The 23,139-nt window shown below is 53.3% G+C and overlaps 12 protein-coding genes across 12 annotated transcripts; 5 read left to right on the top strand and 7 right to left on the bottom strand.

Moving 5' to 3' along the window:
• Window positions 1–263: 263 nt before the first annotated feature.
• J4E86_003960 (uncharacterized protein) lies at window positions 264–2,142 on the top strand (the record flags this gene model as incomplete). Its single annotated transcript, XM_051444508.1, has 4 exons — window positions 264–304; window positions 495–1,073; window positions 1,120–1,663; window positions 1,711–2,142. 4 exons carry the CDS (start codon window positions 264–266, stop codon window positions 2,140–2,142), a joined length of 1,596 nt encoding a protein of 531 aa, XP_051304133.1.
• Window positions 2,143–2,567: 425 nt separating this feature from the next.
• On the bottom strand, window positions 2,568–3,160 carry J4E86_003959 (uncharacterized protein; the record flags this gene model as incomplete). The annotated part of the gene is made up of 2 exons (XM_051444507.1): window positions 2,568–2,911; window positions 2,983–3,160. 2 exons carry the CDS (start codon window positions 3,158–3,160, stop codon window positions 2,568–2,570), a joined length of 522 nt encoding a protein of 173 aa, XP_051304132.1.
• Window positions 3,161–3,234: 74 nt separating this feature from the next.
• Window positions 3,235–4,101, bottom strand: J4E86_003958 (uncharacterized protein; the record flags this gene model as incomplete). Its single annotated transcript, XM_051444506.1, has 3 exons — window positions 3,235–3,482; window positions 3,619–3,747; window positions 3,897–4,101. The coding sequence occupies 3 exons, from the start codon at window positions 4,099–4,101 to the stop codon at window positions 3,235–3,237; spliced, it is 582 nt and encodes a 193-aa protein (XP_051304131.1).
• An 800-nt stretch (window positions 4,102–4,901) lies between these two features.
• J4E86_003957 (uncharacterized protein) lies at window positions 4,902–5,340 on the bottom strand (the record flags this gene model as incomplete). Its single annotated transcript, XM_051444505.1, has 3 exons — window positions 4,902–5,037; window positions 5,087–5,202; window positions 5,248–5,340. The coding sequence occupies 3 exons, from the start codon at window positions 5,338–5,340 to the stop codon at window positions 4,902–4,904; spliced, it is 345 nt and encodes a 114-aa protein (XP_051304130.1).
• A 1,109-nt stretch (window positions 5,341–6,449) lies between these two features.
• Window positions 6,450–8,393, bottom strand: J4E86_003956 (uncharacterized protein; the record flags this gene model as incomplete). The annotated part of the gene is made up of 1 exon (XM_051444504.1): window positions 6,450–8,393. One exon carries the CDS (start codon window positions 8,391–8,393, stop codon window positions 6,450–6,452), a length of 1,944 nt encoding a protein of 647 aa, XP_051304129.1.
• A 1,777-nt stretch (window positions 8,394–10,170) lies between these two features.
• Window positions 10,171–11,228, top strand: J4E86_003955 (uncharacterized protein; the record flags this gene model as incomplete). Its single annotated transcript, XM_051444503.1, has 2 exons — window positions 10,171–10,799; window positions 10,850–11,228. 2 exons carry the CDS (start codon window positions 10,171–10,173, stop codon window positions 11,226–11,228), a joined length of 1,008 nt encoding a protein of 335 aa, XP_051304128.1.
• Window positions 11,229–12,346: 1,118 nt separating this feature from the next.
• On the top strand, window positions 12,347–12,743 carry J4E86_003954 (uncharacterized protein; the record flags this gene model as incomplete). The annotated part of the gene is made up of 3 exons (XM_051444502.1): window positions 12,347–12,484; window positions 12,541–12,624; window positions 12,687–12,743. The coding sequence occupies 3 exons, from the start codon at window positions 12,347–12,349 to the stop codon at window positions 12,741–12,743; spliced, it is 279 nt and encodes a 92-aa protein (XP_051304127.1).
• Window positions 12,744–12,976: 233 nt separating this feature from the next.
• Window positions 12,977–14,623, bottom strand: J4E86_003953 (uncharacterized protein; the record flags this gene model as incomplete). The annotated part of the gene is made up of 4 exons (XM_051444501.1): window positions 12,977–13,643; window positions 13,695–14,149; window positions 14,242–14,378; window positions 14,503–14,623. 4 exons carry the CDS (start codon window positions 14,621–14,623, stop codon window positions 12,977–12,979), a joined length of 1,380 nt encoding a protein of 459 aa, XP_051304126.1.
• A 706-nt stretch (window positions 14,624–15,329) lies between these two features.
• J4E86_003952 (uncharacterized protein) lies at window positions 15,330–16,937 on the top strand (the record flags this gene model as incomplete). Its single annotated transcript, XM_051444500.1, has 1 exon — window positions 15,330–16,937. One exon carries the CDS (start codon window positions 15,330–15,332, stop codon window positions 16,935–16,937), a length of 1,608 nt encoding a protein of 535 aa, XP_051304125.1.
• Window positions 16,938–17,172: 235 nt separating this feature from the next.
• On the bottom strand, window positions 17,173–18,717 carry J4E86_003951 (uncharacterized protein; the record flags this gene model as incomplete). The annotated part of the gene is made up of 1 exon (XM_051444499.1): window positions 17,173–18,717. The coding sequence occupies one exon, from the start codon at window positions 18,715–18,717 to the stop codon at window positions 17,173–17,175; it is 1,545 nt and encodes a 514-aa protein (XP_051304124.1).
• A 468-nt stretch (window positions 18,718–19,185) lies between these two features.
• J4E86_003950 (uncharacterized protein) lies at window positions 19,186–20,076 on the bottom strand (the record flags this gene model as incomplete). The annotated part of the gene is made up of 2 exons (XM_051444498.1): window positions 19,186–19,850; window positions 19,899–20,076. 2 exons carry the CDS (start codon window positions 20,074–20,076, stop codon window positions 19,186–19,188), a joined length of 843 nt encoding a protein of 280 aa, XP_051304123.1.
• A 168-nt stretch (window positions 20,077–20,244) lies between these two features.
• Window positions 20,245–23,066, top strand: J4E86_003949 (uncharacterized protein; the record flags this gene model as incomplete). Its single annotated transcript, XM_051444497.1, has 2 exons — window positions 20,245–20,362; window positions 20,419–23,066. 2 exons carry the CDS (start codon window positions 20,245–20,247, stop codon window positions 23,064–23,066), a joined length of 2,766 nt encoding a protein of 921 aa, XP_051304122.1.
• Between the last annotated feature and the right edge of the window lie 73 nt (window positions 23,067–23,139).

The raw sequence follows: 23,139 nt of genomic DNA, 5'->3' as shown, positions 1-23,139 counted from the left end.
AGCGCAACGTGGGCAGCCGTGGCCATGCGCCGGGGAGAGCTGACCCAGTGAGGTTCTGCCTGCAATTGTGCTTTTCCAATTAAATATCTCCGACAGTCCTCATATTCCTATCATCGAGAGTCTGGATTGCTGGATCACGACCTCTCTCTACTCCGAACCAGCCAAATCGCGTCGCACGAGCTGCAGCGTGCCGCGGCTGCCCCTTCCCCGAGCATTCAAGATACCTGTCCTACCTTGCAAACGCTGCGACGTGCCTTCTCCACATGGCGAACAACATGAATAACCTGACGACGCTGATCAAGCGGTAAGCACCTTCCGTCCGAGACTATCACCTACTAGCACCCGAACCTATCATCCTACCACACTCTGCGCATCCCGCATCCTCTATGAAACGACTCCACCATGGCTCCCAGGCCCGAACAAGCACACATCCTCGGTCGACAGGGGCAAATACAGCTCGCAGCAGACAATGTACTGACAAACATGGTCCGCAGGCTCGAAGCTGCCACCTCGCGTCTCGAAGACATCGCGAGCACCTCTCTACCCAGCAGCGGCGATGGAGCTGCCAGCCTCAATGGAGCGTCCACCGAGGCCACTCCAGGCGTGACTGCGGCCAATACAAGTGCCAGCACCCCCAAACTCGTCGCAGAAAGCGCACCACCGGCGATTGAGGCTTTCGATGAGCTGGTCAGCTCGGACCTGAAGAACTGGCTGGACCTGAGCAGCAAGCTGGGAAGCGTCATTGAGGGCCAGTCCAAAGCAGTCGAGGGCGCATTCGCCGCCCAGCGCCAGTTCCTCTTCATCGCGAACAAGGCCAAGAAACCCGACGACCGCACTCTCATGGAGCTGCTCAAGGACCTCCAGGCAAGCATGGAGAAGACGGACGAGTTCCGACAGAGCAACCGCGACCCTGCGCTCAAGGACTCCGTCTCCATGGTCGCCGATGGTGTCGGGTCGCTTGGTTGGGTCACAATTGGCCAGGGCGGAGGCATGAAGCCCCATGAGCACATCAACGAGCTGTTCGGCGGAGCTCAGATGTACGGCAACAAAGTGCTTAAGGAGTACCGGGACAAGTAAGACCTTCTGCTGTTCTACGTGAGCAAGTGCTAACAGATCCAGGCCCGACGGTGAAGCCCATGTCAAGTGGGTGCAGGCCTACTACAAGCTGTTCAAGGCTCTCGCCGAATATGCAAAGAAGCACCACGCTACAGGTGTGGCCTGGAACAGCAACGGCATCGACGCCAAAGATGCCGCAAAGGAAATCTCCTCGGCACCTCTCTCTGGCGCGTCCAACATTCCTCCACCACCACCCGCTCCTCCAGCAGGAGGCGTCCCAGCACCACCTGGTCCTCCACCACCACCAGGCCCACCGCCGCCACCAGGTGCCGCACCAGTGGCCAAGAAGGCCGCGCCCGACATGAACGCTGTCTTTGGCGATCTCAACAAGGGCTCAGATGTTACAAAGGGGCTTAAGAAGGTCGACCCAAGCCAGATGACGCATAAGAACCCATCATTGCGAGCTGGCGCATCGGTCCCTACACGAAGCGACAGCAACGACAGTCTCAGGAGTAAGAGTCCTGCGCCGCCCAAAGCTAAGAAGCCGGAAAGCATGCGCACGAAGAAGCCACCGAAGAAGGAGCTGGACGGAAACAAGTGGATAATAGTATGTATTCCTGTTGAAGAAGGAAGACTTGTTACTAACACCCGCAGGACAACTTCGACTCCCCAGGCGAGACGCTCGAAATCGACGCCGAAATCAACCACTCCATCCTCATCTCGCGCTGCAAAAACACCACCATCCGCATCAACGGCAAAGCCAACGCGCTCTCGCTCGACAACTCCTCCCGCACATCCCTCATCATCGACTCGCTAGTCAGCTCCGTAGACGTCATCAAGTGCCCCAACTTTGCGCTGCAGGTCCTCGGCACCCTCCCCACCATCCTCCTCGACCAGGTCGATGGCGCGACCGTATACCTATCCAAAGACTCGCTAGCAACCGAGGTCTTCACAAGCAAGTGCAGTAGTATCAACATCAACCTGCCGACCGAAGACGACTACGCTGAGAACCCGTTGCCGGAGCAGATCAGGAGCTATGTTAAGGATGGTAAGCTTGTTAGTGAGATTGTGGAACATGCTGGATAGACTGTGTCTTTCGGTGTGCTGCGTTTTCGCGAAGAGACATCTTGGATAGTTGCTGCGTTGAGTGAGGGTGACTGCTTCTTGATTTGCATAGCTAGCTTGGCTGGTGCGGACGAAGTGGGTAGCTTCGCGTCTGTAGGATAGATCTGTATAGACCGTTATTACTACACACGCAAGTGGAGTTCCTGATGATACGTGTAGTCCCAACCAAATATCTCCGCTGGCATCGTGTGATCAACATCTCAAATAACATTCTTGAATTTTGGCCGTAGTAACTGCTATCATGGCACTATGACCGGTGTTGGGTCCCAAACCGTTCAAAGGATGTCGGATATGATTATAGTACTTAAGGCTCTAGTCTAACTAATTATTATAGGCAGTTACGCGGAAGATAGATCTACTATGCACAATTCTCTACAAGAGCTAACCTAACTGTCTATAATGTGCCTAAGTATAAGATCGCAAGTGTTTGTCCACCGGTTGACGATCAAGGCCCGCTCAAGTACTGTTGAGACTGGCGCTGAAGGCGGGGCGGCCTCTTCGACGACTGGTGCTGGTGCGGACTCTGCAGCACGAATGTTGGCCGGCCATTTAGAGTAGTGTGTCCGGGTGTAACCTTCCACGGACAAGTCGTTCATGATCGCTTTCCCGAGGGCCTTTGCCTCCAGCTCAACGCGCACAGTCTGGTCCCGGCACCATAGATACATTGAATGCGGTCGAGGGCAGTACGGGTGGCTGGTGTGGATGTATCGCTGGTCGACGATCATGGAGCCTAGAGAGAAGTTAGTATTGTCTATTAAACTCACGGGAGGTTGAATTCTTGGGTGTCAGGCGAGGACTTACACCGGATCTGTTTGTGCCACTGATCATACGGCAAATTCTCGACGTCGACGTAGCGGAGGTGCACTGTGCCCCATTCTGAGAGAACGAGGTTTCCTGGTACTGCTGCGCCCTCGGCATCGACGGCGGCGATGTGCCAGGGGGAGGTTGACAATACGGGGGGTACCGATTTCCAGGACATAGGCTGCCCATTGGAACCGTCATAAGGCCACAACAAGAAAGGTCCATGGAAGGTGAATGCGGGTCGGTGCGCTCTTAAACACTGTTTGCTCCAGCGCAAAGAGCTGCAGCGGTCTCTGCCACCCGTTCATTCGCCGGCCAGAGATGAAAATGACGACGCGTGTAGCCCGTGGCAGAGAGATCGCCGAGAATTGCCCCGCCCATCTCCTTTGTGTCGAGCTTTTTGATGACAGTCTGCTTGTCGAACCACAAGAATCGGGCGCGGGGCCGAGGGCAGAAGCGGTTGTAGACGTTGGCCCATTTTGTGTCGATGATTCTTGTACCTAGAAAGAAGTTAGCATGGTTTCAAATCCTCTACGAATTGGAGTCTAGGATATTGAGAGAACGAACACCTGAATTTAGTATACCAAAGCTTATATGGGAGCCGTTCGACATCAACAGACCGCAGATGGACGGTACCCCATTCAGACAGGACGGTCTTGCGCAGAACGTTGGCGCCCTCCGCATCGACAGCGGCGATGTGCCATGGCGAGGTAGGCGTCACTGGTGGTGTCGAATCCCACGACATTGGCTTTCCGTCGCGGTCCACTATGCCCTCACATGCTGCATGTTCGATCGCGCACCCGATCGCGTTGAGGAGTGTCAATGCGGCGTCATTCACCGGGTCGTATGAACCGTCAAACACATCTTTGGGGTTGCGTCCAGAGTTGTCGACGTGGAAAGCGAGGTGTGGAAACCGTTGGTTCCCACACGGTTCTTAGCAATGGTGCTGAGCGACGCACCGTCAAGCTTGCGTTCCGCTTCAATGGTCCATTCATCATCCTCTTCGCGTTTGCGTGACAGCCAGTATAATGACTTTGCTGATATTACGCCGTTATAACCAAGTGCGTCGAACTCCTTGTCGCCGATGGCGGGAATGCCGTTCTCCGCTGGATAGGTCATCTCGGCGCTCCACGAGTCGGAGAGAAGGAAGTTCTGTACTGGCGGGGCCAGCACCAGATCTGGATAGCTTGAGATCGTGGATGGTCGGCATAGAATGGATGGGCAAAGCGAGACGAGACTGGAAGCAAATATGGGGTCGTGTTGGATGGTGGAAGCGGAGACGTCTTTTGGTTGCGATGGGAGTGGATGTGAAGATAAGAGGTATCGGAAGCTTCTGATGTACTTGAGTGCTTACTGCGGCCTTGGTGGGTGACCATTGTTTACCGACGCGTCGATGATGTCAGGTTCAATACGGATGTTGCGTCTGTGTCTTGGGAAGGAGCTACGGTCAGACCCCATCCTCAATCCCACTTTCCCAATGCGCAACCAGTTGACGACACTTCTACACACATCTATGATCAAAATCGAGGTCAAAGCTACCGCCTTATCGGAGCTGTCGTATGTCCTCATTCCTCCAAACGTCACGGCTCTTGTGCCCGCATACCTGCTCTTTCCTCCACAATTGGCGCCTGGTATTGGCTCGGGTTGGCCTTTCTTTCCTAGATCGTAGAAATCAGCACATCTGGAGGGGAGGGACTGACGACGATGATGACGACAAAAGTGGCAGTGAGCGCACTGTCATTGCTAGGGATTCGCTTCACTGATCACACCAAGCGCGCATCGCGCAGCTATTCGGTCTTCATACTGTACTTCATTGGTGTATTTTATGTCATTGACTACGCTCAGTTCCGTTCATTCTCGATCATCCTGCCAGTAATCTTCTCTTCTGATGCCCGTATTCAAGCCTCATCAGAGCGATATTACAGTCCATAGTCAAGCGCCGGAAGAGTCAGAGGCTCAGTCCCAGTGTATTCCTCAAACACTGCGGATTCGACACGGGTCTCCTCATCCACTAGGTCCTTCAACGGATCTGCGTAGCCAGCTTCGACCTTGTAGCTGTGGGTTTGTTAGCTGGGTAACTACACTGTTCCTGTGTGACTAGTACCTGAACATTCGGGACAACTCGTCGTTGTGATAGACTCTGGCGCCTTCGGCTTCGTTCACGGCGTTGACGAATTCGTTCTTCTTCGCAAGACCATCGACTTCGTGACGGAGAGTGATCTATCCGACTTAGTTACGTGTGGTTTGTGCTTCTGGAAGACTTACCCTGTAGGCCATGCAAAATATATTGCGACCTTGCGCGTCTACTGCGACGGTAGGAGCGGCGCGCTTTCGTGGTGCAGGCGTGCGGTCGGCCATTTCAGTCGTATCTGAATTAGGGAGTGTTAATTTCGGATATTGACGTGTTACTATGCTGCTATGAATTCGGTGTCCATGCGCTTGATGAAGTGAGAGAGAATGACTCTAGACTGCAACAGGTGTAGCGCCATGGTAGACTGGGACTAGGATGTGTCTGAGTTTCTAGTGAAAGCTACTAAGACCTATGTCATGAATGAAAAAGCGTGTATAAACTACGTGATCATCATGAGCAGGTCGCTTCCACTGGCCCTGTGAACCTCGTATCTCGGGCGATGGGCGCAGGCGCAGAGATGGTTGTCTGAACACCACGCTTGTCACGTTTACATCGGAATTTACGGAGTATCTTCAGGCCCTTAGTATTAACACTGTATGTGTTGCGATATATGCAAGCGTTCTCAACTTCAACTTAAATGACGCCGACGTAAAGACACTGTATCTCTAGGGGACCTCTCCATAAGTGAGAGCTCTTCTCTTGATCTGGCTCTTTCCTCTTGCGAGATGAACCATCATACTAGACCATCACCCCTGCCAACGATTGATCTCTCTTGCATCCAGATGAATAGCCAAGCTGGGGTTGAGGAAAGAGTGTTATTTAGGTTTCCGGGGATGTACAGTTGTGTGATGAAGTCAGAAACTGGCGAATTGCTGAGTCCCTAACCCATAGTCACGGGTATGTGAATGCCCTGCTCTTGTGAAGTTTGAATTGTGATCATTGCTCTAAATGCTCGCTGGATGCCGCGTCGCTAATAAAGATGCTAGGAAACGGGAAGCAAACGAAAAGAAAGAAAGAACCAAGATAATCATCCAAATAGGGTCGCAAGAAGGGGTATCAAAGGTCCGACCCAAATCCAGTACGGACAAGATGTGAAGAAAGTAAGAAAGGCCTCCCTGCCTGTGGCCACCATACACATATACTCGGCGTATTCTCGTAGATGTCGTGTCTGAGGCGTTGTAGGGCTCCGTCTCATCCCGAGCTGTCAAGTTTCACACTCAACATTGGCTTCGGCATGACAATTGCCCGACAACCATCAAAAGTCGATGTCTAACATGTTTCGCCAAGTATCACCTCAGCGTGAGCCCATGTTTGACACGCTGTCCGAAGTTTCCGATTACCAACCACCCGCTGGTTCTAACCTGCGGGTCTGCGTCTGGAAATAGCCATCGAAGACGCTTAGCTCCGGCTTGCGTGGCGCGTGGTGCTCCGAGATGTCGACCAGCGTTGCGGTTGTTGCACCGTTGACGCCGAGCGATGCTGCTGCCTGTCCACTGTAACCGCCGCCGTCTAAGCTACGTCGTCTTCCTCCCGTAGCTTTGCCGCTGTTTAGGCTGGCCAGCACAAAGCGCATCTTGATCCTCTCTTTCGGTCCCGGTAGGAGCATCTTCTCAATAATGGTTAACCAGTCGGCTTCCGCTTTTAGCTGCCTCAGCTTCCTTCCAGACCCGATGAGTCCATTTCGGAGGTTCGAGGTCGTGGCAGCGTGGAGGCGATTTCGCCAACTTGCCACCCGGTCCAGATGTGCATGGTATGAGGCGTCCTGGGTGTTCGCAGCCCGGTATTGTGCAAACACCGATAGCGACTGGCCTTGTGCGACTGTCATCATCGACAAGAACACACAACCCAGCGAGAAAACGTCTGCCATCCTCTTACCGCGTGATACAATAGCCTCAGGTGCAGCGTAGACGTAGGATTGATCTTGGAAGTATGTGTGTAGTTGGTCCAGGCGTTGGGAGTTCGCCATCGTCGGACTGAACGTGTCGATGCTCTGCCCGATGTCGAATGGAGCAAGTAAAATGCGAGCCCCATCAATCAAGATCTTGCGAGGTCGGATGCTTCGATGGCAGATAGACTGCGAATGGAGATACTCAAGAGCGGACGACAAGTCGCCCATCCAATCCACTAGCAACTTCGAGCGGTTTGGGTCGCTTCCAGGTAGCGCGAGAAAGTCGTCCAGAGTGTATTGTGCTTTCTCTGTAAGAATACCAACATGACTCGGCTGGGCATACGAGCAAAGTAACTTCGCAATGTTCTTGTGCTCATACTGCTTGAACTTGTTGATCTGGTCCAACAGCGCAGCTTTTTGAGCGGAGCGAGCAGTGACAAAGCGCTTTCGCACGAACACACGATCCTCGCTGCTACCTTGCATCTTAACCCAGTCGACACTCTTCTCGGAATTGCGCGACGATCGAATGAGACTGACGTGCTGTAGTGGCACGGTCTCACGTGCGGTGTAGTCGACATGTGCTCCCGTCAATGGTAGTTCCTTGGATGTGGCACGCCATTGTTCGTCGACAACCTTTCGCGCATTTCCCACGATGCCTTGAAGACGGTCCTCCGGGAATGGCAAGCTTTCGTCTCGAAGGTCGAAGAAAGATGCCTGACGCCACGAGGAAACATCGTCGCAGACGAACAAGAGGATTGCCAGCCTAGGGTTCGACAACGTCCACTGCCATATCTTCTTGACTAGACCAGCATCCCATCCCTGCTTTCGCACGAGCTCGTAGAACCACCCGGAAAGAGACTGGCCCTGTGAAGACAAGATTGATGTGTTGATGTATCCATTTACCAACGGAACAAGGGGAGCAGCAGGTTGTCGGTATGGGTTCATGGGTGAACCCGGGTAATCGCCATTTCTGAACGACTCACCGGATGCTGAAGGAGGCGGTGACATGGGCGCAAATCCTGCTACCGGATTAATGACCCTTATTGGCTGGGGGGCGATGGGCTGGGGCGTTGTCGATCGGCTGGTGTATTGCGGGGTATGTTTTGGGCTGCCTTTGGGCGACGATGAGTCGGACGACTTGTTGGAATATGTCGAAGCTGGGCTGACCATTACGTTCGACCACGGGTTGTTGTTCGTTGTTGTGGGCGTTGTACTTCGGCTGGTGGCGGACGAGGCGGACGAGACAGTTGGAGATGCGGTCTCGCGGTTGTTGTACCACGATTGATCATCGTCTCGGAGGTTGACCATGGATATGGTGTGCTGGAGACTGTATTGGGGTTTGGGATATTGCATCGCAGGCGTCCGCCACGGCGAGTTCGAGGCGTGCTGCATTGCGTACAGGTGGTCGGCGCGTGACCAACGAAGAGCGTCCTCGAGGAATGTTAGATGTTTGCAGCGACTGTGGACTCGCCTCGTGTGGACTTGTGACGATGTGCAAAAAACAAACAAAGAGAATGAGCGTAACAGAGCGAGAAACGTGAGAGCCTTGAAGGACGACTTGGGTCCAGGTGCCCTGGTCTGCAGATGAAGTACAGCGGGACCCTTCGGGCAGAGTCGACCGCTTACACTGTGACAAGCCCAAATAAGGCTGCCCCAAGTAGAGGTCTAGAGGCTTTTGATGTGCTGGCAGTTAGTGCCCGCATTTTGCAACACATTAGTGGAGGATGACAATATATGGGCATAGGCAGTGGGTGTATGTGTTGGGCGAATGCACGCTGGGCACAAGCGCACCCATGTGGATTAGTTGTATGCAGGCGAACGTGGCCACCTCAGAGTCGCCTTCATCGTCAAAGGCGTATCGTGTGCATATGTTCGCAGCCCATACTTTCCCGTATGGTGCCAGATCATCGAGCAGTCTGATATGGAGCGCGCGATCCGTCCCGTACCCAGTAAGTGTGGTCGGCAGTGTGCCTGACTATGCGTGCGTTGCGCGACAAGGCCGCTAAGTTGCTGCAGGACTAAGACCACACGACGAGCAACGGACGCAGGACGCAGGACCTCTGTGTTCTGGCACACAGTGAATAACTATTAGCATAAAGGGAGATACCGCGGATATGCGCGTTCGGGTATTGGCCGGGTGGAGGTTGGGACACGAGGTTTCACAGCTCACCGTCTCTTCTCGGCATACGCACCGGGAACAACTAATGTCCGTGTGGCTTCGGGAGTGACGTGCTTCGACAGCAGCGAGGCGGCTGGGTCCGTTGGGCGGTATTGAAGATGCGGTCGATGTTGTACAGTTGTCCAGGTGTTGCGCCCCGGCGACCCGCCTGTATCAGCGCGAGTGTCGCAGGTCCAAGATGACAGCGGCCGCTACCCGTGTCAACATCGCCCGTTTCTGAGGAAGCACGCGCCGGAAGCCACACCGCAGGAGATTTTGCGATGCACCGATGGCGCAGCGGAGGCTGGTGCGATGGGAAACTCAGGACATCGGCTTCTGCACGGCTGAAGGGTGAAACCGAGAAGCCGGGAGAGGCGGCACACGACGATGCTATTGGCTCGGAGGACGACGTCACGTGCTCGGCTAGCGCACACCTGAAGCGCCCCTAGTTTTAGCATCGTTCCTCGACTCCAGACCTCAACACCAATTGTCTCAAGGGGCCCAGCATCGTCATGCCCAGTGCGCCCCCACTCCCGAACGGTTCGATCTCCAGGCCACAGCTTGGTTGGCTCCCACCAAATGCGGCTCTACTATGCTAAATTAAGCTTCTTCTTAGTCGCCTCGGGATCAACGCATAGATATGTCTTGTGCCACCCGTCACAGCCTCAAGCAGACTCCGTCTCAACTCTGTTATGGAGCCTCAAGCCAGTCTTGGTGCTGCTTTTCGAGTCTGGTGCCCGACCTGAGTCACGCCATTTGCGAGCCGTTCTCGTCCGATCCACCCATTGCCGTGATTCGCACACCGCGTTTCTTCATGCTCGCGTGTTCGACTTTTCTAATTCGCTTTTGCTAATGACACTTCTAATGCCCGTTTCTTTTCAGCAGTGATTAGCTTTTGCTTCGTCGTTCTTTCTTCGCTCGCCACTTTCTTTCTCGTAAGCTGCTGGGCAGCCCGGCCACCTCCGCACTACCGACTTTAATTTTCCGGCGTCGACTAATACTACCTCGACCATGTTCTTCAAGAGCGCTTTTGTAGGCACTCTGCTTGCTGCTGGACACGCAACTGCCTTCAAAGGCCCCCAAGTGAACGCGCTTCTCGAACCGGGCCAGGACGTGGAGGAGGTACTACGGAGGGACGCAGAGTTCATGGCGACCCTTACTCAAAGACAAGATGCCAACTCTGCCGATTCAGCACCGCTAGCATCGCTAACACCCGCGACTGGTGATGCGTCGGGTGTCGATCAAGCAAAGTGGGAGCAACAGACAAAGGAAGCATGTATGAGCACGCTCAGCAACCTCAACGGCCAAGCGTCGAACCCGAGTGGGATCGCCGTGTGCTACAACCTACCTTTCCTTGACAACAAGACGGGTGTCTTCCAGGCGGAGCTCCGAATGTATAATGTGTCAGCTCCCATCAACCCATGGGTTGGCGTTACCGCGGCCGATGTCAGCATGACACTTTCGTACCTCGGTGCGACCGTGCAGAACATGCGAGGCAACTTCACCAAGCGGGATCTTAGCTGGCCAGTCAGTGAGGGTATGCTGGTTGAGAGGCAAGACATCAACACCATGACGGAACTCAAGGTCCTCATGTATGTCGGAAGGATCAATGAGAACCTGATGGGCTCAGCCATGACCCAGTACGTATCCCTCTTCGTCATTCATACTTCTGTCGCTAACACATTTGCAGAGAATCCCTCCAACCCCTTCTCATCCCGCAAATCGACCTCGCTGCGCGAAACCCTGCAACCGGCCAGGACGTCGAAACCACTCTCTCTTCCCAGGAGGCATCATTCGTCAACGGTATCTTCTCCAAGGCAGGCAACGCTCCCACCAACGCAGACCCCCAAGCCGCAGCATCCGCATCTGCAGCCGTCTCCTCTGCCGCACCGTTCATCATCCCCGGAACTGCCTTGGCTTTCTTCCCAATCGGTCTGGTCGTCACATCCGTATGGGCGCTCTTCTTCTTCCTTGCCGTTGGATTCGGAACATACGGTCGCATCCAATACCGTGACCAATACAGGAGGCGTGTACGCGCCGAGTTGGCACGTGGCGTCCGCACCATCTAATACCCGACTTGGTGTCTCTGTTCATTGCTTCGCTATTTCTAAGAGCTAGTATCGGAAGTTTAGGCTACTATGAAGATTACGTTCGCTGCTATACCCCTTCCCTTTTACACCTTGTACATAATTCTGGTGGCGATGGAGCTAGCTCCTCCCACCATCTTCCCAGCAGCATCCCGGCGATGAGTCCCTACATGTTCTCAGCAACGCGATAGAAAAGCACATCAAGCAAGTAAAACAATGGAAAATTCAGTATTGTCGAACATCTCTTGGCTTCCGCGTTACCCGTATCCTGTCATGTCTTTCACTCCAATTATCATCGAGTCCACGGTCGTAACCGTTAGTTAGGTCGTACACGGTACGCACGCGCTTCCGTCTAGATCATCAGAGACTGCCTCTAGTCGACGCTGGCTTGGTCGCCTCCTCCTTTTGTCTCGCGGCCTTGTAACCTAGCCTAGTCGAGGTGTATTCCGGTTTTGGTAGGTCCCAATCTGCTTTGAGAGGTAAGTGGCTCGGTTCAGCTATGGCTTTTGACGACACTGCAAGCGCCCTACGATACGAGACTCGGCGGAGGCGAGCATGCTCTCGCTGTAAGATTATGGTGAGACTAGATTCAAACTAATTCGCTGCAGTGATTTTGGCTGTATCTTAGCCTTGGCCAACACGCCGACATTCATTCACGAAATTTAATTTCAATTGCTACGCCACGTTGGCCTACATGCGCCTGACTATCGTATGCATCTCTGCCTCTCACTCAGACCTTAACTCCATCTTCAAGAAAGTCTAGGAGTTGAAGCGGAAGTCGTCAAGCTCGCAACACTACCGTTTGCATCGTTGCCGCGCGCCGCCACTCGGGCCCAGTGCAAAGCGCCTTCACCGGACCAACGAGTAACCACTCGCCTCTTCAATTGCTGACACCCACCGATCAAGTCGAACAGTCGCCATTGGCACATACTTTACACTCTTTAGCCCGTTGCGCGACAGTTTTCTTCTTCTCACGCCTCACGCTCATTCAACAACGTTGCTATCGCTTCCCCACTGTCAACATTAACAACCGAGCTCTCAACATCCGCTCATTTGGACCTCTCGGAAGCACTCTGTATACGACCAGATATCGGAGCAACATGAAGACCTTCGCCATCATCCTCGCGCTCGCCGCCACCATAGTCTCCACCGCGTCCACCGCAGATGACGGCACCACACTTGTCACACGCGACGCCAACTGCGACTTTTGCTTGGAGCGCTACGAATTCTGCGTCAAGGTAAGCGAGAGGTCAAGCAGGAACTATCCATGCGATCCACACTGACGAGGCTGCAGAACGGCCACACTGAGGGACAGACCGGTTGCAAACAGACCTGCGTTGAGCATGTGTGCCACGTGTACCGCTACCAGGGCCATGAGGTAAGTCTTCGTTTCTTGCCGTAGTTGAGGTGGAGTGAAAGATGCTGACTTGATGCGAATAGTGCAAGGACTGCGGTGGTGAATTCGACAAGTGCCGTGAGAAATCGCGATACGTCTAGGTGACGGACTGTTTTACGAGACCGCGGGATTTCCGATCTGTGCCAACATCATTTGCGATACGTAGAAGGAAGTGTAGTATACACAGGAAGAATCTTGGGAGTCGCCTCAGGGTTGTGCATGGCGGTCATGGCTATTGAGTGTACATTGGTTACGAATGAACCACTTTCACTGCTAATGCGACTTTTCTATATCAACTACGTGTCTTTCTAATCGCGAAGATTTAGATAACAACTCAAAGCTTACCCTTCGGCACAGCCCACTCTCCCTTCTCCACCCTCTCACATATTTCCTTGATGGTCTTGGCAGCCCACTCAAAGTCCGCCATTTCCAAGTATACCTGCCCACTCAACCTCGTCCACCAAACGCCCGCGTACCATTTCATCATGATGAAGGTGCCATACTCTTCACAGCTAAGCCTCTCCATGAAGTCCCTGATCATGTTGCCGACCTCTCCCTTATCGATGCCGCTCTTAGTCGCGATATCTTGGACCAGAGACGGCGATATCGGTAGGCGAACGTTAGACAAACAACACTGCCCCAGCGTACCAGTGCTGTTTTCCATGACTTCAGTGCCAAGAACACCGGCAACGTGTTTACCGGCTTCACGGGCGAGCGTTTGGCAATAGTCCATGATGACGGTCTCGCCTCCGAGAGATTCGCGCCACTTTAAGGCCGCGGGTACGCACAAGTAGGGGCTGTTGTCGATGGTACCCACAAACTCGAAGTTGCTAACGAATGGCGATTTATCCGGGCTGACGAACGCCGATTTTGGCATGGGTGAATCGACCTTTTCGCCCTTGGGTGTGAAGCCGTGGGATGTGGGAAGCGTACTGCGTATGATGTCTTGGTTTCGTTGGGCGACGTGGAAGATTGCGCAACCGCGGGGGACGTGAAGCCATCTGTGCTGGATTAGTATAACTTGGTGTAGAATTACAAGAAACAGGACTAACTTATGACAGTTGCTCACGAAGAAATCTGGGTCCAATGCATCCAGATCGATGTTCAAGTGGCCAACCCCATGGGCCCCATCGATGCAGCTCATGACGCCAAGCTCTTTGCACTTCTGTGTCAAGCGCTCAAATGGCATCCTGACACCGGGCGCACTGACTACAGTATCGAAGACTGCGATTCGCACTTTCCCACCTTTGCTCTCTACCTCTTTCACCTTCCTCTCAAACTCGGTTAGTAGCCAGTCGTCTTCTACGGGAAAGGTGTATGCGATCTTGACACTCTCCGCGGGTGTAGTCTCAGTGACGTATGATACTGTCTTCTCGCAAGCTCCATAGATGGTACTGAAGATGAGAATATGCTCGCCGGGTTGGAAGACAATGTTGCGAAGAACGGTGTTTACGCCGGTACTGGCGTTGGGTACGAATACCAGGGTTGATGAAGGTGTGTTGAGCAGCTATAGCATTATTAATGAGAGTAATTGGAGGCTTATTAGGTAGCTGTGTGTGTCACAGATCTCCTGTATTGGTATCAAGATGAGTAACGTACCTTTGCCATAGCTTCCCGAGCTTCATCGAGATGGACAGGGTATCTGTATCTGATGAAGGGGTCTGGACGACCTTCGCATTCATCCTGGAAATCACGCATAGTGTCGCGGACCGCGCGAGGGATGGTACCGAAAGAGCCTGATTACAATTAGCCTACGTATGGAGAGCATGTCTCGCCAAATATGTGTAAACAAATAAAGTCAATGGGATCATAGACCAATGCTGTTCACGGGTGGAAGGTAGAATGAGCGTATGGACATACCATGGTTCAAGTTCAAAAATCCTTTCTTGAAGCAAAACTCCTTCTCCCTCAGCTCTTTTCCGAACTTGACTCCATCCTTCGTCTTGACCTCCAGGGCGGCGTTGTTTGAGCTTGACGTCATAACTCAAATCGTTCGGACAATGTTGTTTGTATCATCGAAAGTCCAGCGAGACACGTCTAGTTATATAGACATACAAGATGTGACTCAATGTTGTTGTGACTGTTTCCCTGATATCGCTTGGCGAATGAATCTGGAACCGCAGGGCGTATGTAACAAAGCGTCAGCGCGGAGCCATTGACCAATCAGAGTCGCTAGCGGATAGAAGCGGCGGGGATGTGGGGTAGACACATACGAGGAAGAACATCATGACTGTTGAGTCCTGTGCAGTTCATGCCCGCTGCATAACTCTCGCCAACAGCGGCTGCAATGTTTTGTATTTCCATCCGCCGGGACTTGGGGAGGCATTGAATGGCTTGCCGCGAGTCATACTGCTAGGGCCAAGGGCGAACAGCTCCGTGCCACGACACCTGATGTTCGAAAGGCAGCATTAGCATGCTGCGTGATGTGCAGCCTACACTTCGAGGTACAATATACATGCGTGCAAGTAACCTCTTCGGAGAAAGAGCGCTGCAGTTCGGCCATATTTCCGTCCTATGACCGCTCGCGACGACTCAACACGCGGGCCGCGCTCGTTGGCTGCGTAGCCATTCCGCGCCACCTAGATATTCCGCGGCAACATTTATGGATTCCTCATGTCCCAAGTACCAGGCCCTGTTAAGGCGTTCACTGCTAGTCGAACGATCAATATTCTCCAAAGTCCGCGATAATGAGACAACTGACATCATTCCCAACCATCGACGTCCTAGTAATAGGCGGAGGAAATGCGGGCTTCTCCGCCGCAACAGCCGCCGCAGAAGCAGGAGCACGCCGCGTTGTCCTCATCGAAAAAGCACCAGAAGATTGGGCCGGAGGTAACAGCTACTTCACAGCAGGCGCCTTCCGCACCGTACACAACGGTACCAGCGACCTGTTACCCATCGTCAACAACGTCGATACCGAGACAGCAAAACTCATAGACATGGAACCATACACTGAAGACGATTTCCAGAAAGACATGGATCGAGTATGCCTAGGCCGTTCAGATCCAGCCCTAAGCAAAGCGCTCATCTCAGAATCCAACGAAGCCGTAAAATGGCTCGCAAACAACGGTATCCGATACCAACTCTCCTTCAACCGCCAAGCCTACAAAGTAAACGGCCGCTACAAGTTCTGGGGTGGCATGGCCCTCAAGACGCAAGACGGGGGGAAAGGTCTCATTCAAGACCACCAAGCCTGCGCCCGCAGACACGGAATCGAAGTATACTACTCCACACCTGCCAAACGCATCGTAACCTCTCCCTCCGGCACCGTCACAGGCGTTATTGTAGACCACAAAGGCATCTCCACGCACATACCCACCAAATCCGTCATCCTCGCTGCCGGAGGCTTCGAAGCAAACCCACGCATGCGCGCCCAATACCTGGGTCCAAACTGGGATCTCGCCCGCGTCCGCGGCACGCCCTTCAACACCGGCGAAGTCCTCGAGTACGCTATCCGCGACGTGGATGCGAAGCAAGCGGGGAACTGGTCTGGGTGTCATTCTACATGCTGGGATGCTAATGCGCCTGCTAACAGCGGCGACCGGCTTATCTCGAACGAATTCACCAAGTCGGGGTATCCACTCGGCTTGATGATTAACACGGAGGGAAAAAGGTTTGTAGACGAGGGCATCGATATGCGAAATTACACGTATGCGAAGTTTGGGCGGGCGATACATGGGCAGCCTGATGGGGTGGCGTGGCAGGTTTGGGATCAGAGAGTGTTGGGGTGGTTGAGGGACGAGGAGTACAGGGATGAGAGGGTGGAGAAGGTTTGGGGGAAGACGGTTGAGGAGTTGGCGGGGAAGTTGGCGGGGGAAAGTGGGTTGAATGCGCCGGAGAGGTTTGTGGAGACTGTCAAGGAGTATAATGAGGCGGTTTATGCGGCGATGGCTGAGAATCCGAAGAGGAAGTGGGACCCGGCGGTAAAGGATGGGCTTACTACGCAGTCACCCAAGAGAAAGCTGGAACTGGCGAAGTCGAATTGGGCGCTGCCGCTTGATAAGGGTCCGTTTATGGCTGTCAAGGTGTGCTGCGGCGTTACTTTCACATTCGGGGGTCTGGCTGTCAATCCGGAAACTACGGCTGTTATATCAAACTCCGGAAGAGAGGTTACGGGGCTGTTTTGTGTTGGCGAGATGCTGGGTGGTTTGTTCTATGGCAATTATCCTGGAGGTAGCGGCTTGACTTCTGGGGCGGTCTTTGGAAGGAGAGCAGGAACGGCAGCGGCGAGATTAGCTGCTATTGGGGATACTACGATGTCTTCAAAGCGGCCGGCGATTCTATCACTGTTATAACAGGCAATGAGAAGTATGATTGTAGTTGGTATGCTCGGATAATGAATGTCAATACAACATTTCCAATGGCTACATAGTTGTCGTACTGCTGGGCTACTCCGTGTAAGCAGCAAGTGCTAAAAGAAAAGCCCGTTGTCGCGATCTTGTAGCGTACGAACCCGTGAAAAACATGTCGAACCCCTTCAGGACATATCTCGATGTTTGGCGTAAGTCGGTAGAAGCCATCTTGTCGGTATTAGGGATCCGACGCCTCTTGCTCTTGTGTGAATGAGAGTTCTCCCGACGCCTCGATCACTATCTTCTTGGAACGTGCAGCATTCCACCACGATGGATACGCATCTCGAAGTTGTTCGAAGAAGATAAAACCGTAATACCGGAAATCTCTACTCAACCGGGGATATGCACAACCGTCAGCAGGCCACTCCGTTCCTATGTCGATCACGCACACATCCTGTGCTGCGTCCAACACGTGCTCGTCTGACACGTACTTGACCACGTGGTAGTCTGTATTGTGGGTTCCTTCGATCGCGAGATCAGGATCGTTGTCCACATGAGGCTGGTGGTGGTGTTGGGGACCGACATAGACGATGTGACAAGGATCTAGCAACCATAGCTCTTTCAGATTGAAGTCCGCTAGCATCTGTAGCAGATCACACCAGTTCCCATGACTGCTCGCGAGAAGAATATGTCCCAATGCAAGGCGCTCCAGGTTCGGAAAGAAGTTGAGGAGGTTTAGGATATCGAATTCACTGAACGAGTGCTGGTAGTCTGACATCAATCGAAACTCTTTCAGGTTTTCGAGTTCATACCATAGGTCTGAGGACCATGAGCTTAACTCAAAGGGTGCACCAAACGGTCCGCCGTCACCGATCGATGTCTCAGGAGTCTTCGAGAGTGTTATCTCCAAGTATTCTAGATTTACCAGCTCTTCAAGGCCACCTAAATTCAGCAATGGCGCAGCCATGGGACGGGTGATATCGATAGCGACGCGCGTCAGCGTTTTCGGGAACCACTGGAATGGATCGCTGTCCCGAAAAAAGTTGCTGTGAAGAGGATCACCCCTTCCTGAGATCGCGCAATACGATGCCTTGTTGCCGAATAATGGACTCTCGACACTTTTCAACCAGAGTTGGGACTCCTGAAAAGCCTCCATTATCTTGGGGAAGATCCATCCGCTCTCCAATTGAACGCCCCACCAAGAGTATTCGCCTTCTTTCAGTGCTGGATATCCGTACCTGGCGCGTTCTAGTCCTCCTTGGAAGCAAGTCTCAAATGAGACGCGGTCCTGTTCCGATACTTTCCACTTAGGCCAGGTTCCATCGAGGCAATTTGGGTGTATGGGGTAGTATCGAAAGTGCTCCATCGAACTAATCTTGCGCAACAGATGTACTAGGTACTGCGTCACTGGATTCTGCTTGTCGAGCTCGTCACGCCCAGGACCCGAGCGGTCGTACTCTCCGAGGGTAACGAGGCCCATGTCCATGCCACAGATTGTGATTGTCTGATTAAACCGACGAGTGTATTTTGGAATTTCAGTGATCTCCTCAAGTACTGGGAGTCGATGGCTGTACCACACGAGAGGTGTCCGGGAGACTATATCGACAAAATCGCGTATCAAAACATCCGACTCGAACCAGCGACGCGCGACGAGCCGACTATTGAGTACTGTGCGGACGGAGGGCTTGCAAAGTCCGTCAAATCGCTCGCTAATGGGCGCCGGTTCTGTATGGGTGATATGGACGAAAACATTGTCGAGTATTTCTTGTGGTAGTTTCTCCATGGTCGGCCGTAGTAGAAACCTGTTCTATGAATTGAGAGGACGGGGAGAGGAAGCGCGCATAGCTTTATAGCAAAGGCTTACGCGTTCGTCAACAGTTTCCCGTGACCATACAAACGGTGCATACATTACGGAGAGGTAACACGCCCTACCAATGTGAATCTGCAAACGCCCAATGCTGTGAGATCTGACCAAACGATCACCTGGGGCGATATGAATGACACATGCACGTCAACCTAGAGAAAAAGTGGACACCATAGGGTCTACATCGATGTTAACACACCCACTTTGCATGTACTCATCTTAATGTAGTCTGCAGACCCGTCCAGTTTTTCCCTTGTATGAGGTGCATGTATTCGAGAGCGATCAAACGCTTCTGCTCCACGTGCTCAGGTGTTGTTGCGACAGAACACGTGGAACCCGGGTATCGATAAAACCAAAACGCCTTGTCCAAGCCCAGATTTCAATTATCTACCTTTTCCTCGTTCTCTTCGGCGCTGGCTTCGGCTTCGCGCGATTTGTTCGGCGAGTAGTTGGCGCACTGTCTTCTTCAGACTCGGCACTAGATTCTTCATCGTCATCATCTTCGTCCTCTTCTTCTGCGGATTCAGATACGGTGCTCTGGGCCTTACTGTTCTTTGCAGCGTTGGCTCCAGCCTTGGTACCCTTGCCGCCCTTTGCAGCTTTGCCTGTTCTTGTGTTCTTTGCGTTCTTGGGTACGGGCGTGGCTTCGGTTACACTCTCAGCCTTTTGCGAGTGCACGCCATCGGGGAGGTCTTTCAGTAGGCCGATGCCTGGCGCATAGAGGTCTTTGTATTTTTGGATGGGCGTCATGGGTGGTGACGAGCCGGCCGCAGAAGATTCACGATGGAAGCGCTGGAGCCACATGAGCTTGCCATATTCGTCTTCTGGCAGCTCGAACTCGGGCATGCTGTTGGCGTCGTCGGGGTCTAGCGGGTCGGGGTCCTCAGAGAAAGCGAACTCGTTCTCGCGCGTATCGAGGGCGTCTAGGTCGTATAGCTGCGACAGCTTCTTCCAGACCCCGGGAATGCGCGTGTGAGGAGCGTCGTCACTCGCGAAGCCGTGCGAGCGCATGTCGGTATGGATGGAGATCATGCGAAAGTGCTTGTGCATGCCTGATGATGTCAATGACGTGTTTAGCAAGAGGTATCACCATCTCATACCTGTCGGCTTCCACTTCATCATGCTTTTCAAAAGCTGTGTCTCCTGCTCGTCGGCCCACGGATCGCTGAGCAGCTCATCTTGCGACTGCACAACGCCAGAGTCTTGCGGTGTTTGGGGCTGAGTGTCGCGCAGGGGCGTGGAAGCTGCACTCGCCTTTGCCTTCTTTCGCGGCGGCATGGTGGGGATGATTGGTCGTGGGAGTGAAGGGAAGTGAGTGAAGGAAACGCGCAGTCGCGAGCTGCAGGTACAGTGACGGAAGGCGCAAGGGTCCGCGTAGGGCTGAGTCGCCAAAACCACGGCGCGTCATACCCCTCCCTCACCCTCGACTACTCCACATTCGCCGCCATGGATGCGCGTGATTCGATTCACGATGTCTTCAGTACCGAGCACCTGTGGAGGCAGCCTTCCTTTTTTGACGATGATTCCCAAGAGTCGTCGCTCTTCGCTCCCCTCGAGCTAGACAGTGGGTCGTCGCGTCTTTTCATCCGAGCATGTGAACGCGTTGCTGACCAGCCACAGTCTCCTCAATCAGATTTGACCATCCTTACGCGCCCAAACATGACCTCGAACGCGAACTGCGACTGCCTGATCTGGACACGTTCGAATTTGGGCCCCTGCCTGAGCTCGACAGTTTCGACGACGATAGCATTCCCATCGAAACACCGCCCTTAGAGCCCGAAGAAGACGTCTGGAAGGTAGCCCTTGACCTGGGACCTGCGAATAAGGATGTCCTGTTCTATACCTGGGAGTCGTTCGAAAAGGGAAGGCACGTCGAAAGCCAGACACCATACATAACCGAGCATGGCCCCGAGACCTTCGATGCGACGCTGATGCGAGACGAGGGCAAGAATGCTGGTCGGATACTGAAAGGAGATGTACTCTTGCAATCGCTCTGGAACCTTGGTCTAGGCCGATCCTCTATACTCTTCCAGTTCAACCCAAAGCTGAAGACGTTCCAGCCCGCCATACCGGATGGACGAGCTTCGGGACTGAGCCTACAAGCAGCGCAGAGCTTGATCCTGTACTTTACTTTCATCGGCAACACATTCCTTTATCTACGCTCTTTCGCAGAGCGCACCTTTGCCTCGGCAGCGTCGATCCCCGCAAGAGTGGCTCTGGCCACATCAATATCGAGCGTCCTTTCAAGCCTGGAAGATACCCTAGGAAAGCAATCTACCAAGATCCGCTCGCTCATCCAGCTTCAGCACCAGTTTGCGAAGCCTCGCAATATCCTTGTTCACGTTGCTCGTATGGCAGATGCTGTCAAGCATGCTAAAACCAACGAGCAACTGTCGTCCATATTACACCACCGCCTGCTTGAGCTGGAAGAGGGGGATGAACAGCTTCGACAGCTCTCATGCCAGGTGCTCAGTCAAGTATCCAGACCAAGCTTGGAGCTCCTCGGGGAATGGATGGGCATCAGGAAAGAGCAAGTTTCTGTGCCCATTTGGCAGCGCAATAGCTTCGTAACTGTTGAAGACCCCACTGGCGATACTCTTACATTAGACTACACGTACAGATCCGAAATGATGCCAAGGTTCATTTCCCCAGAAGACGGTAACACGATATTTGAGACAGGTCACAGTCTTCGCTTCTTGAAATTGCAGCACCCCTATCATCCCCTGGCTCGCCTTGATGGGTTAGCAGTTCAGCCTCCGGACATGGATTGGGGCTTTCAATGGCAAGATATCGAGATACTAGCGTCAAAGGCAAAAGCGTACGAAGAGAGGCTCCGACAAGCATTGCTCGCTTTCAGCACAGGATCACATGACGAAACAGCTGCTCTCTCTACCCAATCAGCACCCAAGTTTGCGACTGAGATCCCGACGAACTCTCAAGATCTCGATCGATACTTTGAAGACTCTATCCGGCGCATGGATGACACACCGAAATGGTCGTGTCAAGCGCTGCCAGACGAGCTGCAGCTTCTCATAGAGGGGACACTAGAGAGAACAAGTGAAAATGGCGAGGCCGTATCCAATACGTTCTCGCCACCCATGTCTTTAGCATCTACTCTGTCGTTCCGCCCCCTCATCACCGCACAAGCGAAACTAGTCAACGCAGCCACGATTCGCTTGTTCTTTCGGTCACATCAGCTGCGACTTCACCTGTCACTGCAGCGGCAGTACCACCTTCTAGGTGATGGTGTCTTCTCATCCCTATTAGCAACCGCCCTATTTGATCCCGACCGCGAGAGTGCCGAGCGTCACAAAGGAAAGATGCGTAGTGGAGTACATATGGGGTTGCAACTAGGGTCCCGAACGTCATGGCCACCAGCAAGCTCGGAGCTTCGATTGGCATTGCGAGGCGTTCTCAGCGAGAGCTACTATTCCTCGACGCTCTACCAGTCAACACAAGGCGATGAAGTTGTAGCTGCACCTACAGCGCTTCTCAACAACAGAGACAACGATGAGCTTCCCGGACAGCTCAACTTCGCTATTCGCAACCTCACCGAGGCGGAACAGGAGAAGGTCATGGACCCTGATGCGTTACATGCTCTCGACTTCCTGCGGTTACAATACGTGGCGCCTGCCCCGCTCAATCTGGTGATCACGAGTACCTCTCTAGACAAGTACGACTACATCTTCAAATTCCTGCTACGGCTTCTGCGCATGCTGTTCGTCGTCTCGCATCTACCACGCGAGTATGCAGATAGCAACGCTCGTTACTTCAGGGCCGAGGCGTATCACTTCGTGATAACGCTCACCAACTATGTCTTCCAGACCGGCATTGCAGAGCCGTGGGACGACTTTGACACCTTGGTTCGGACTGTCGAGACCAGGTTGAACGAGGAAGACGCAGCCGGCGAGCTCGGAGTGCGTGTCACGGAAGGTGTTGCATCTCTGCGCGATTCGCATGAGAGATGCCTGGACAGCATCTTGTTTGCGCTCTTACTCCGGAAGCGACAGCGCAAGATCATGGCCCTTGTAGAAGAAATATTCGACCACATCCTTCTCTTCGCCAAGATGCAGAATGCCAACACACAACAGACGGAAGAAAGTGTGAAAGGTCTTTACGCGAAACTCAGAGGAAAGATACGGGTGTTCTTGAGTGTGTGCCGAGGCCTGACAGGCAAACAGGGCTACGGCAAAGGAAGAGGCACTGCAGAAGAGAATCAAATGGAGCGGCTGGTAGTCGCAATGGAAATGAACGGCTACTTCGCTTGATGATAGGAAGACAATGAAAGCAGGATAGCGTTTGGGCTGTGGCCTATCATCACTCCGTGCCACAATCATTCCG

The sequence above is a fragment of the Alternaria arbusti genome (genome assembly GCF_024043155.1).
Source record: "Alternaria arbusti strain BMP 1465 chromosome Unknown scaffold_4, whole genome shotgun sequence".
Lineage (NCBI taxonomy): Eukaryota > Fungi > Ascomycota > Dothideomycetes > Pleosporales > Pleosporaceae > Alternaria > Alternaria arbusti.
The sequence above is the reverse complement of the archived record's forward strand: the minus strand, read 5'-3'. Positions and strand labels throughout refer to the sequence as shown.